At 44.2% G+C, this 14,140-nt stretch overlaps 1 protein-coding gene across 2 annotated transcripts in view; it reads right to left on the reverse strand.

Annotated features, from left to right (window-relative positions):
* Window positions 1-14,140, reverse strand: part of CPS1 (carbamoyl-phosphate synthase 1) — a 131,743-nt gene that overhangs the window by 14,263 nt on the left and 103,340 nt on the right. For both annotated transcript variants that reach the window (XM_039494419.1, XM_039494420.1), the window contains 5 exons: window positions 11,914-11,989; window positions 6,791-6,868; window positions 5,638-5,745; window positions 4,403-4,492; window positions 1,780-1,950 (listed from right to left, as the gene is read on the reverse strand). In XM_039494419.1, the coding sequence (XP_039350353.1) occupies window positions 1,780-1,950; window positions 4,403-4,492; window positions 5,638-5,745; window positions 6,791-6,868; window positions 11,914-11,989 (523 nt within the window). The remainder of the gene's footprint in view (window positions 1-1,779; window positions 1,951-4,402; window positions 4,493-5,637; window positions 5,746-6,790; window positions 6,869-11,913; window positions 11,990-14,140) is intronic.

A 14,140-nucleotide genomic window follows, 5' to 3' on the forward strand; every position in this document is an offset into this window, starting at 1 on the left:
CCATGGAAAGCTGCCTTGGTTCCTGCCTGCTCACTCAGCTGCCTCCCTGGGCTCCCTGGCTCCGGGCTCCTCAGCACCCAATTGGGCTCTTCTGGGCTTCAGCTTCCCTGGCTTCACAGCAGCTTGCCTGGGTGTCCAACCTGAGCAGCCAGTTCCAGACACTGGGAAGTCCAAAGAACCACCTGTCCAGAGAGTTGGACAGCCGAAGCAGCTGGCTCCCTGGCAGGCAGCACTCTGGACTGCTCAGCTCCCCTGCCAGCTAGCATCCTGGGCTGCTGAATATAGCTTTTATATTGCTCTTACATATATAACTTATATAGCTTATGTAGCTCTTATAGCTGTGCTGGCTCTGCAGTGAAACACAGCAAAAATATATGTCAGTCACCCAAATCAAGAAGCTATGGCTCTGAATACATCAGGGAGCAGATCTACTGAGAAAGAAGGTAACATTTTTAGTCTTTTTTCAGAGCTTTTAAGAGCAGTTTAAGAAGCAAAATCCCATTTTCATGCAAATGTTCCTAGAAATAAAAATCTGGCAGAGGCATACGGAAAATACAGGTGTGTATGAGGAGGATTGTGTCTATATAGAATATTTTTCAAAGTTCAAAATGTTTCTATCTATTAGCAAATCTTTAAATTTAACAGCACCAAACGAGCACAGCACATCAGCAATGCAAGAGCTTCCCAGTGAAATCTCCAGGACCAAATCTGGGAGAGCTCCTGAAAGAGATGTAACCCTGGATAGTTTCATTAACAACACTGCAGGATCCATGGGATAAACTAGTAAAACCCCAAATCATTAATTTCAGAAAACTTGACCACAGATATAAAACAAAATGTGAAGCTTCTTCGTGGTACGGCAATTTGGTGGCTACTTGCCTAATCTAAGTCAGCCATCGACCTCTGTTATATTCTAGTAGGATAGTGCAGTTTGTTTTGGACATTAGATTAGCAGAAGGAAGTTGCATTCACACCCTGTATATCTAAGTATATACAAGATATACTCTCAATAAATGTAAAGTCTTGCTAACAGTTCTGAACATTCTGAACTTTGAAAAATATTCTATTTAGACACATTTCTACTTATACATCCAGCAGATTGTCTGCACTTCTCTTCCACATTATACTAGAATTTTATTTCTTGACGTGTGCTGAAAATGTCTAGAGTACCTATCATTTAGGTATGTGTACAGGCGTAGACTTAAGTATGGTGAAATCTTGGCCCCATTTAAGTCAAGGAGAGTTTTGCCATTGACTTCAATGGGGCCAGGATTTCACCCATAGTGTATTAGTCATATTTTCAAATGGAGATGCCCCTCGCCTTTTATTTTAAACAGATAAAACTCCATTCCTAAATCCTTGAGCATGCAATTTTGGGACACTGAGAACGTAGATTTGTGCACACTCATCAGACAGCACTAGCAAGAGGTTTAAACTTGGGCTATACAATTTTGGATATTCACATTTAGAGCCCAGGTTAAAGCTAATTTGAAAGATGGCTCGTGACAGTCAAACCTCACAAATGTCTATGAGACCACTGTGTCAACGAATAACATTTTCTTGGATTCTTCTCATACTGTATAATTCCCACCCACCGCCACTGTTGTAATAAAAGATTGAAAAGATCTATTGCATTCCCATCTCCTTTCCCAGGCAGGATTGTTTCCTATTAATTTAAAGGTAGTGAAGGGATGGGATCTTAATATCAGTCCTATTAACAGGAGCCCCCCATGGAATTTCTCTGCTGCTTCCTTCATCCCATTTTTTTTAAAGCCATACCTTAATCCCGACATATTCAGAAGGGATAATGGGCCGTTCCAGTGTAGGCAGGGATGACTCATCGATCTTTTCTCCAATCATCACCTTTGTGGCCACATCAATGAAGTCCACGCCAATAGTCTTGGACACAAAAGGGAAGGAGCGTGAAGCCCGCAGGTTGCACTCTATCACCTGAGGAGGTAAAGAGTAGATACTTCAGTGCCACAGATTTGTTAAGCAAAGAGATAAAGCCCCACCTTGGAATACTAATTCGCAAGTGTAAGCATGCTCTGGAGGTTTCTGGAAGCTAGTCTCTAGTGTTGCTGGGGTAGCATTCACAGTAGCTGGTGAGAAATCTCTCCAGATTCCCATCTAGGAGGCACACGTGGGCATAGGAATTGTGGTCAAAGATTCCGAGTATTGGGAGCACACTTAATATGTCTTAAAGGAGCCTGATTTTCAGAGGGTGGGTACTCAGCACTGTCCAGTTGGACACCCAAGAATGGAGGCACCCAAAATCCCCAGTCACCTTTGAAAATTTGCCTTGTATTCTCCACACTGTAGCCTTGGTTTCAAATACATAAGTGCCCAGACTAGAGCTGGGAAAAGAGAGGAATCACCATTAGCTAGTTACAAACACTAAAGCCCATTTTGCTCTTTCTATGGTCACACAGTCCTTCTTTTGCGAGTGAAGGTGCGTTCAGGTAAGCATCTGGGAAAACGAACATCTGGACCCGTAGCTGGAATTTGTTTAGTGACAAAATCTAAGAACAAAGATGGGCAGTGCCCATCACAGAATCTCACATGGGGTTTGAGGGTAGAGGAGAAATCAGGGTACATGAGAGACAGCGAGAATGAACTGGGGCAAGAAAGGAAGAGAAAAGATGGGTGGAAAAGAGAAGGAGATCACAAGAGAAGAGGTATGAGCATAAGGGTAGACAGGGCTGGGAAGATCCACTCCCCAATTAGTAGTTCAACCAGATCTTGTGCAGACCAACAACACTCTAATCTAGTAAAATCTCCCATGCTATGCCACAGCTCCCAGCTACCCTTCCCGTCACAAGCCTCCCCCTTTCATACATGGCCAGTACTCGACTTTCCCCATTAGTGACAGCAAGCAAAGCACTCATTAATGATGGCCACAAAAGGTCAGACATTTGCACTACATCTGTTAATAATCACTAGTAATACCACGCTATTTAAAGATAACCTTTTAGTGGCCCACAAACTTGTTTCGTCCCTTTCATATCCAATCATATTGTCCTTGTAGCTTTTTAGCATGCTGCCAAGAAAGATCCGGACTACCGAAAGATCAGTGGGTGTAGGATAAAGTCAAGATTACGCTCAGCTGATAAGATGAGGCATGAGTCACATTCCTATAAATCACATTTGGAAATGATCCTTTTGGGTAGGATTTGAGCACAGTCTCACACTAACATTTGCTGACAGACAGCAATTTCACAGCTTCACCCGCAAACTGCAACACTGTGAAGGCAGATGGAGCTCTGTAGTCTCATTGGAAAACCCCAGAGGTGGGCAGGCACAAGTCCGCCCACTTCTAAAGGCCTGGAGCTCTGTAGTGGGGCGGTTGCCCCATTCCCTGAGAATTTAGGCTGCAGCAGACCAGTGGGCCTGCGCAGATGGACAGCCAATAAGAAAAGGGATTATTGGGAGCCAATCAGGGCCCAGATTGGAGGCAGCCAATCAGGGCCAAGCACAGCTGTATAAAAAGGCTGCTCAAGGAGGGAGCAGGCAGTCTGTCCCAGGCCTTTGATAGGAGAAGGTCTGTCTCCAGAGCTGGGAGACTAGCAGCTGGGACAGCGCAATGCTGGGCAGGCCCAAGGGAGCAGAAGGGAACTGCAGCCCGGTGTCTGCCAGACTGCAGGCCCTGAGAGGAAGGGTCTAGCTGTGGGAGGGGCTGAAGGGGAAGCGGCCCAGGGATATGGACAGATGTAGGGAGAGAAGGAGGGCAGGATGGCTGCCACTAGAGGGTCCCTGGGTTGGGACCCAGAGTAGTGGTGGGCCTGGGTCCCGCCCCCCTTCCCCCTTGTCTTACACCCGGCTGATGGGAGTGACCATCTAGGGCTGCACCAACCCCCAGCCAAGAGGGGTGTGACTTTGGGGGTGCAGTTGCCCATATTGGCCGGGGTGCAGAGAGACAGCTGATTGACACACACACCCCCAGAAGGGGGTGAGGATGGACTAAGGGGCACTGCTGGAGGGCAGTGGCTCGAAGAGGACACTGCAAGCTGGGAGCAACGCGAGTCTACACACCAACCGAGGGCGAGATGACAGACGGGACACCACCAGGAGGGGGCGTGCCACTGGACTGAGCTAATTCCCAGAGTCACCAGCGGGAGGTGCCACGGTGGTGAGTCCCAACCCTGTCACAAGCTCTTTTCTCACTCCAGACCACAGAGTGCTTTACAAAGCAGTGAGTGACATATCAATGGCACAGAGATCTGTACGCCATCAAATGAGGCAGATATTACGTGCACAGCTCCACCCCATGCACTACAGAATGCTGCTGCAATTGGCTTAGCCCCTCTGCTTTGGGGTGAGCACAGAGAAAGGGAGCACTGGTGGGACGCAAACTGAAACCACTTTGAATATTCTCCTCCTAACCAGCCGTGGGAGTTCTTACCAAGACATCGTTTCCTCTGACCAGGAACTGAACGTTGAATGGGCCAGAGATGGAAAAGGCACGTGCAATCTTTTTGGTGATAATTTTCACCTACAAAAAATAGGCAGCATAATGTTATTTATTACAAACAGATCAGCTCAAATGTGGCTTTCCTAACCCTTTGAGTTATCTCATTACTCAACCATATCCTCTTTTCCATCATCCTCACAACCAGTAACATCTTTTGGAGATTATTTCTGTCTTATTTGCCTGAGGAATCCAGAGCCAGAATGTCCACTTCAGGTGATGGGAATGAAAATGGAGTCTCCCACATTTAATCTCTACATCAGGGGTCAGCAACCTTTCAGAAGTGCTGTGCCGAGTCTTCATTTATTCACTCTAATTTAAGGTTTTGCGTGCCAGTAATACATTTTAATGGCAGGCAGCAGCATGCCATTAAAAATCGGCTCTCGTGCCGTCTTTGGCACACGTGCCACAGGTTGCCGACCCCTGCTCTACATCTTGGATGGTGACTCCGTGAATGTTACACCCTACAGCATAGGAAGGGGTGGTTCACATTTCTTATCAACTGAAGATAACTGCCCATGTTATATTGGGTTTCAGCTAAGTGTGTATTTTAAAGTTTGAAAGAAGTGCTTTGCCCTGAGGTTTTCCCAAAAGCCATTTGGCAATATACTTGTGTCATCCCAGATCAACAGTATCTGTACCAATAGTACACGGCAATAAACTGGTAAAGGAGCCACCATCTTAGGTTGGACATTAGGAAAAACTTAGGTTGGACATTAGGAAAAACTTTTTCACTAGTAGGGTGGTGAAGAACTGGAATGGGTTACCTAGGGAGGTAGTGGAATCTCCTTCCTTAGAGGTTTTTAAGGTCAGGCTTGACAAAGCCCTGGCTGGGATGATTTAGTTGGGTTTGGTCCTGCTTGAGCAGGGGGTTGGACTAGATGACCTCCTGAAGTCCCTTCCAACCCTGAAATTCTATGATTCTATGATCTCATGTCCTAGCCTAATACACAATGTCCCACAAGTTTAATACAGGGGTTTATATACCTTAGCTCCATATTATGGACCTTTGTGAGGAGCAAGTTTCTGGACACTTTTTGTAATTTAAATTCCATTACTTGTTTAAATGTTCCTGAACATATACCGGTAAGTATCTTCTAAGGAAGAGGAAATGTGATTCTGGCTCTTTACTTTCTGATCTGCCTATTCAATGTTAGTGAAACACTCACTTTCTCCAAGGCTCCTTGGCTAATAGTCTGCGTGGGCAACATCAGGGTGGCATCTCCAGAGTGAACTCCCGCATCCTCCACATGCTCAGAGATAGCATGTGAGACGACCTGTGCAAAGAAAAAAAGTCATTGATCATCCTGTCTAACATGCCCAGCTACATACTCACCTCCAGGTCCTCTACAAAGAGTCCTGAATAAGCCCATAGGGAGAGATTAAAAGAGATGGGGAAACAAAACAAAAATGGAATTTTCCAGGCACTTAAAGCAAATTTAGCAGGCGCGATTACTGATGCAGAACATCAAAAAGGACTAGTGGATGAAAATATGGCCATTACTAACTTCTGTACTGTAGCACTGCAAGCTGCAGCAACGTTAATTAAAAGCAAATCTCCTGCTTCAGGATATCATCTTGTTGTCTGTGTGGTCCGGTGGAGGCAATTCCCTCCTACCCCTCCCCATGTGCATCATTTCTACACAGGGGTGGCTGTGTCATGGATTTGTTTCACTTCCTTCTGAAGCAGCATGTATTGATCATTGCTGGAGGGAGGATAATGGACTTAATGGACCAATGGTCTGATCTGTCTCAGTAAATCCTATGTTCCTGTTTTTAGGTACCAATCTAAAGCCCAAAAGAAGTTTGTTTATTGACTCCAGCAGACACTGGATCAGGCCTTGTGAGAAGCACTGTCACTTTTGAATACTGAGTGCCAGACCAAGGGAAATGCTAAAAAAGCCTGTCGAGAAAAGCAAAGGCCTTGAATAGGAAATGTGTGTCATCTAATGCTGGATATAGTCACTCTCACTCTTTCACTGTACGAGGAAGACTAAAGGCACAGAGAAAAGGAAGAACAGCAAATCTTAAAACAGAAACTGGAGACAAAAGAACTACCAATGGTAGCCATCTTCGCGAGGCAGAAGAGCAAGAAAATCTCAGGAGACTGGATATCCATGAAAAAGCAGTTTTGTTTTCAGTTCATCTCTATTCAGCTCAGTTACAAAGCATTTCTATGCACCACTGCACAAAAACCACATCTTCTACCAAGGCATTAATCAAACCCAGGTGCCTCACACTTTGCATGCCCCAGCTCAAAAACAAAATAAAATAAAACAAAAAATAGGAGAAATTAAATAAGGAAAAAAACAAAATTCTTACTTTTCCAGCCTTGGCGACAGCATCCATTTCCACCTCTCGGGCTCCCTCGATGAATTTCGTGAGTACAACTGGGTGCTCCTGTCACCAGGACAAGACAGAAAATAAAACTTTTATGTGGAAGCATTTTTGGTCCCGAGGGAGTGATCTGCCTTTGGCCACTGGAAACATCTTGGGTGCACCACACCGTGAGGGAAGTTTTAATATCCTCATTTCAGAGGCAAACAAACTGAGGCCCAGCGAGATGAAGAAGTCAGCCTTGCACAGGCTGAGTATCTCTTGATAAGTGTTGCACAAGAGGTGCAGAGCCCTTAGCACGATTGGGCCCTGCGTGACTCACCACAGTGAAAGTTTGTGACAGAAAGAGAAATACAGCCGAGGGATGGAATCCTGACCCAATGAAGTTGTTGGCAACACTCCCATGCAGTACACCCAGGATTTCACCCCCAGGGTCTTGACACCCAAGCCTGTGTCTTAATTACAAGACTAATGTTCCTCTTCTGAGAACGTCATAACCCCCTCCTGGTTTTGGGTTACTGGTCCATAGGATAACTGGGTATCTGCACAACTGAGGACTTTGCACTACTGATTGTTTGCTCACTCAGTTAAGTTACATATTTCAATTAATTCCCATCCCATGGCTGAATCCACTGCACTGCCTAACTCTCAGGTTTCCCCACTGATGATCTGCCACTAAACAGGCTGCCATTACTCATCCATGGCTCTCACCACATCCCCTCGCCCGTATCAGTCACTTTCTTCTTCTTCCTGGCCCCCTGCACCGTCTGGCACACCTGCTCCATATGAGACAGCTCACCCCTTTCCACTGCCTCCCTATCTCTGTTTCCCTGTCTCCTCACATGCACAAAGCCTGGGTCCCACTGCTGACACCACCATCCTCCATGTCACTCCCACACACGAACATGGGTGTCATCTTTGACTCTGCTCTTTCTCTTGCCCACACATCCAAGCTGCTTCTTGCGTCATAGCATTGCCAAGATTTCGAGTTTCCTCGCAGTCCACGCAGCAACACTATCATCTAGGCTGCCACCATCTCTACTCTCGGCCACTATAGCTTCTCCCAGGGGTCCTCAATACCCACTCATCGCCCCTCTCATGTCCAGTCAAAAAATGATTATCTCCCCTGCCTGTCACGTCACCATGTCATTCCCCTCCCTGCATCCCTTCACTGGCTCCCCCTTCTCTAATGAATTGAATTCAAGTGTCTTGTCCTTACTTTTAAGGCCTTTCACAGCTCTTTCCCTCCTTACCTAGCCATTCTTTCATCCAACTGGTTCATTTCCACAGATCCACTCCTCCCACACTGGACCTCCCATTTCTTCCACAAGCATCTCCACAACTTTCTTCCATGCCACCTGCTACACATACCATCCCCTCCCTGGATCAGTCCATAATCCAACCTGCCCCAGCTGAATTTTACTGTGATGATTATGGCAAATTGCCCACTGTTCATGGCTTGGTACACAAGCAGTGGGAAATACTGATAACTATTCTAGTTCTGTGTTTAACCATATCTTATAGACTAGAATCATAGAATCTCAGGGTTGGAAGGGACCTCAGGAGATCATCTAGTCCAACCCCCTGCTCAAAGCAGGACCAATCCCCAACTAAATCATCCCAGCCAGGGCTTTATCAAACCTGACCTTAAAAACCTCTAAGGATTCCACCACTTCCCTAATAGAATCATTGAAAATAAAATCATACAGAACCATCAAGTGATGCATGCAGCTGGTCTGCATAACTAAGTGTTGCTATCAGTGATAGCCTAGTTCTCCAGCTCCCATTTCCTCTTTTTGTTTTCCCACCCTTAGTTTTCCATCAGCAGTTTGGGGCAGGGAGCCTGCAGGACAGATTGGGAGGACAGTCCAGTGGTTAGGATACTAGCTTTGGTCTTTGGAGGAGTGGCTTCAAGTCCCTGCTCTGCTACAGACTTCCTGTGTGACCTTGGGCAAGCCACTTAATTCGCCATCTGTGAAATGGGGATAATAGCACAGCTCTACCTCCCAGGGGTGTTCAGAGGATAAACACCCCTCTGAGGCTGGGAGGGGTTTAGATACACACCTAAAATAGATTAACAAAAGTCTTTCTAGCTGTCTGTACCCCATGTCTCCTAATGGAGCCTCAATCCCAACAAGAGCCTCTGGTGTTATTATAAAGTGAAGTGTAAGTAATAATAATCCACATCAAGGTGACAGCCCAGCCCAGTGGCTTTGCATATAAACAGGACAGGGGTGTGGTAACAGAACAGAGCAAACTGCAGACTAGCTAAGGAAGAGCACCCCATACCTGTGCTGCACACACTAACATCGGATCACCTTTTAAGCGTAAATCGTACCCTTGGCTTATATTGATAAAGGCACCTCCCCTGTTCCTCCTAAGCCTGGCTCTTTCCAGCTCCTGATGCAGCATCATTTGGGCCACCTTTACGTCTCAACATTTTCCCTGTCCCACCCACTATTAACTGCCTGTTATTTATCTGAGAATAAAATGCAATAAATGAGATCCTGCGGATGCTCAAAAGGCTCCTCGAGGGGAAAAAATATAGCAGGTCCAAACGCTACAAAATACAATCCCTTATATTTATTGAAGCGAGAGTAAATTCCCAGGAAAGGACAATGCCAACAGCTACAGTGCTTCATAAATTTAAAAGATTGTATCGTGTGCCTTTTGGTCTTGATGTAATTTTTCATCAGCGCTTCTAAGTGTGCACAGGACCTACTTTATTCCAGTTCCTCTCACTGCTTCTGAGGAGGATGGAAGTTTACTCGTAGAACTTTACTGAGACATTAAGTGCCCAATGAGGCTCTTCTATGGAAGAACTGATGCAAGAAGTAAAAACTGCATGGAAAGTGATGTGGATAAACATCAGAACAGGCTGTGATGCTGGTTGGCCACATACCTGTTTGGAAAGGTTTTGTTGGATAGTGTGTGGTAACAGGACAACTCCCGGTGTGTAAAGTCAATCATGTGTGTCCTTGTCTACGCTAGAAAAGCTTTGCAGGTCTAGCTATACCAACAAACCCTTTTCATGCAGATGCAGCTGATACCATTTCCCTGAATGAACTAAGGCCCTCAGAGATGTTGTTATTCCATTCAAAGTTTCCAGCATAGGGCTAGCCCAAGTCTTTGCAGGATGAGGGCCATAGGGCTCAAACACTGGAGATACATCACAGTAGCCCAACTAGCAGTGACTACAGCAAGTGCCACTGTACATTTGTTCAGGGACACCTCTCAGTCACAACCACAGGGGACTGCATGAGAACCCCCACCCTTGTCCCCATCAATATAATACAATAAGCACTGCCAAGATTCTTCAGCCCCAGCTCCCAAAGGAATCTCTGTGTACTAAGGAGCAGAGCCTCAGCAGGTGCAAAGTATCATAGCTCCATCGATCGTCAGTGAAATTTTGGCTCCTAATTGCCTAAATCTTCTCTTTTGAAAATGAGATTTTGGCTCCTAAACAAGTTAGGGGTTACAAAGCTCAGCACTCCAAATGTCTGAATACCTTTAAAAAGCTGGGCATTGGGCTCTATTCTCAAAGGTGCTTAGTATGTTGAAAATCTGTCTCCAGGTGTGGGTGCTGGCCCTTAGCTCTTCAGAATAGCTGGTGCTTAATTTCTCACTTCTCTAAAGGAGCTAGTCATATTCACCCTGCTTTGTAAGGTGATCTGAGATCTACGGATGAAAATGTACTAGGTGTTCTTCTTATTATGTATTGTTGTATTGACTTCCCTTCTTCTTTAAAGGTATTATCACCAGCACTGTCTTATCACTTGTCTCATCTCACCTTGCTGGAGGCCTAACCCCAACACTCTTAAAAATATCTAACTGTGTCAAAATGTAATGAGCTTTATCTGTACCAGAATCCTGCGTCACTGAAGAGTTACTGCCAGCTTTTTTTACCCCCAGTTATTTGTGATGTAAGTGTTTATTGCATGGCAGGTTTGCTCAGATCAGAGGCCACACATGAAAAAGGAAATAACTCACAGTAACACAGGAAAAGAGTCAGGACCAAACCTAGACACTGTTAATAGGGCGGACTACCATACAGTGATGAACTTTGGATATTTCACAGGTGTTTGATGTTTCTATCCTTCTCCTTACTCAACCTCCCAAATATCTATTGTATATTAACACTGATGGTGTCAGGCACGCAGAAACTCAGCAGAACAAATAATTGAGCAGAACAAGCAGAGTTCTTGGATTTTGTTTGCTAGATCCTGCTGTATGCTGCTCTTGGAAATAACTCCCATTTCATTTTTCTGCTCCCTCTAAATTTCACCAACATGAGATCAAACTCTTCCCTGTATTAAAAAAACAATTACCCCAAACTAACTTTTGAAAGCATTTAAAAGGAAAAAAAACAGCTTTCATCTTCTGCATTGTAAGCCCTATGGATCGATGATCCCAAAGGATAAATATATTAAGCAGAGAGCAGCACTTGCCTTGTGCCACAAGAAAAGAATACACAACATGAGATGGGAAGATGTTAAATGTCACCATGAAACTTTACAAAGTTTTATGCATTTAAAGGAATGGAGTGAAAAAAAAAATCAATAGTAGATGAGATGTCAGTTTAAAATCCAAGTTGTGGACAGATGCCAAGTGACAGGATTTAGATATTAAAAAGAAAAAGATAAGATCAAAATTGCAGCCACCTCTCACTAATAACTACCTTGGATGGGTACCAGCCCCAATATATTATGCTTGGCATATGTAACAAAGGCAAGCCTCTAATAATGGCTCCTTATGCACCAACCATAAATGGCTATTTGCAATTGACCTTGGTACCCAACCTCCATAAGGGCCAGATTCCTATATACATGGAGTAGCACCGTATTCCATGAGTGGCCTCACGGGCATCAATGAGGCTGCTGGCAGAGTAAGTTACTATTCAGTCTACAGATGATCAGAATCTGCCCCTTCGGGAAGGGAGCAAAGGGGAAGTGCCATCAACTATGTTTAAATTGCCTTATCCGCAAAGGAGAAAGCAAACAGCTGGGAAGAGGCTGCATGGGAAGAGACAGGGAAGAAGGAAGTAGAAGTGAAATGAGCATAATGAATGAAAAGAGACGTAAAGGCACAGATAGGGCAAAGGCTGATACCTGGGAGACTCTGGTGGCTTCTGCTAAGAACTTCTTCATCTCCTCTTCTGTGAATACCACGTTCATTGCAGACCCGCTGAGAGAAAGGAGATCAAATAAAACAGAACAGGTCAGCTTCCTTTGTGGTTCAAAGCAGCCAAGCAAACTAGACATCAGAGTATTCGCTCTCAGAATACCTGACTCGTACAGACTATCCAAGCGTAGCCCTGATTCAAACCACTTGCTCCCCTTTTGGCTGGAGGAAAGGAGGAGTTGGTCTCCAAAGCGAATCTCTATTGTACTTACCCAACAAGCTGAGTGACCTTAAGAAAACACTGGAGGAAAAACAGTGCTTGAGTGAAGAATCAAAAAAGAAGTGTGGTTGTATAGCATAACCCTCCCCAAAGATCCCCTTTCTGATACAATGTTTTAAAGGGTTGGCAAAACTCTTTTTTATGTTCTAGGAGATGCCTATTCAGCAACTGCTTCCCACTCAGGACCAAGCCTCTCTCACCTCAGCTCACCACTAGCTTCTGATCTTTTTCCGTGTGTGCATGTTAGCTATGCGTTCACTATCAAAAGGGATACTTCTAAACCGATTGCCTGCCACAATGTCACATGGAGCCCAAATTGCATAGGCTGGTGATGTTTATGACAGCAGGAGTGCACCAAAAATGTGCTGTGCTTTGCTGAGAATTGTTTCGCTGTGTCTTTCCCCCAAATGCTTATCAGGGCATGAATACCTTATCTGACAAACATTTTCTTTGAAATCTCACCATCCATAGTGCAGTACAGGGAGGGGGGGACTGGAAGAAAGGAGAAGTTATTCACCTCCCTTTCAAACAATTGTTTAAACTTTAAAGAATTGTAAAGTTGTTATGCTTGGGAGTTTTCTATGTTGCACACTCAGTAATTCTCAGTCTCCCCTTCACTTTAGTGTATAATCCTCAAGGAAGTTTGGAGAAGAGGCATTTTAAGGCTATTTCATCAAAAAATCCTTATCATTTGAGTTGCAATACTGGCTCTTAAAAGTCTGTCAATTTTACCTAAGATAAATAGATAAAATGACCTCAGTATCTGCAGTATTGTCTTGTTTTCTCCTATTCTTACTGGGTTAGATCCTCAGCTGCTGTAATTGGGGTAGATTCATAGATTTCAGTGGAATTATTCTGATGTAAACCAGCTGAGGATCTGGCCCACTGTGTATAAGGCAAATACTAAAGTAATCTAAAGGTTAAATATTTTGTTTTCCAAGTCAATTGGCAAATCTTAAGACTCTTGTTTGTATTTAATTGAGCAGCTGAGGAATACAATCAAGGGAGCAACAATATGTGCCAGTAGATCTTTTCTGTATTGAATTCCTCCATGCCTATCTGTTCTACTGTTGCTCTACACTTATATGAGTGGTGTGTGTGTACTGCACGTACTGCAACTACCCTAATGGAAAAGTTCTACTGAATTTAACAGGGATGAAACCAATAGGCTATATAGAATTTACTCAAAAACCCAGAGAATTTAACAGAGAATGACATCCTTTCTGTAGGATTTAACCATTCTACAGCATTTACCAGAGAATTCTATCCCAGCAATAGATAGGATGGTGTAAATTCTATACAAAGATCATCCTGTATTAAATTCTAAAGGACACTTCTAAAAGAATACAGTCTACATGAAATCTCATTTTTTTTAATAAAAAGATTTTTTGTTCCATTCAAAGTGAATATTATGCCCCTTCATCTTGATATTTATCTCTTTTTATTATGAAAAGGAGCCCATCTCCCATTCCATTCAGACTTGCAAATTGTGCCCAGCAAATTACTTCTCTTTTCCTATCCACTCAGGAGTGAAGAAGCTCCTTGCAGCATTCACCTCCAAAGAGTGATCACTCAGAACTTCTATGTGTGCTGATGCAACTTGTTTCAAAGTTTAGCTGTTGGAAACGCTTGGTACTGTAAAATATCTATTTAGAGACAAGCAGCCGCCAAAATATAGGGACATAAAACACGACCATGCACAAATGAACTTTTGCAAGCAAGAAGCTGCATCCCAGAGGTGCTGATAGTATACAAGGATAGGCTGTCATTTCTGGCAGGATACATGTTCCCTAACCCTAACCCTAATCCTAACCCTTTTCCAGATGCCAAACCACTTCCTTCTCCACCATAAGGATACACCCCACAGAATGCGCCAAAGGATCTCCAGGAATATCAGATGGAATATCACAGATTACTCGTGCTTTTGGCCCCGA

The sequence above is a fragment of the Mauremys reevesii genome, linkage group 11 (genome assembly GCF_016161935.1).
Source record: "Mauremys reevesii isolate NIE-2019 linkage group 11, ASM1616193v1, whole genome shotgun sequence".
Classification (NCBI taxonomy): domain Eukaryota; kingdom Metazoa; phylum Chordata; order Testudines; family Geoemydidae; genus Mauremys; species Mauremys reevesii.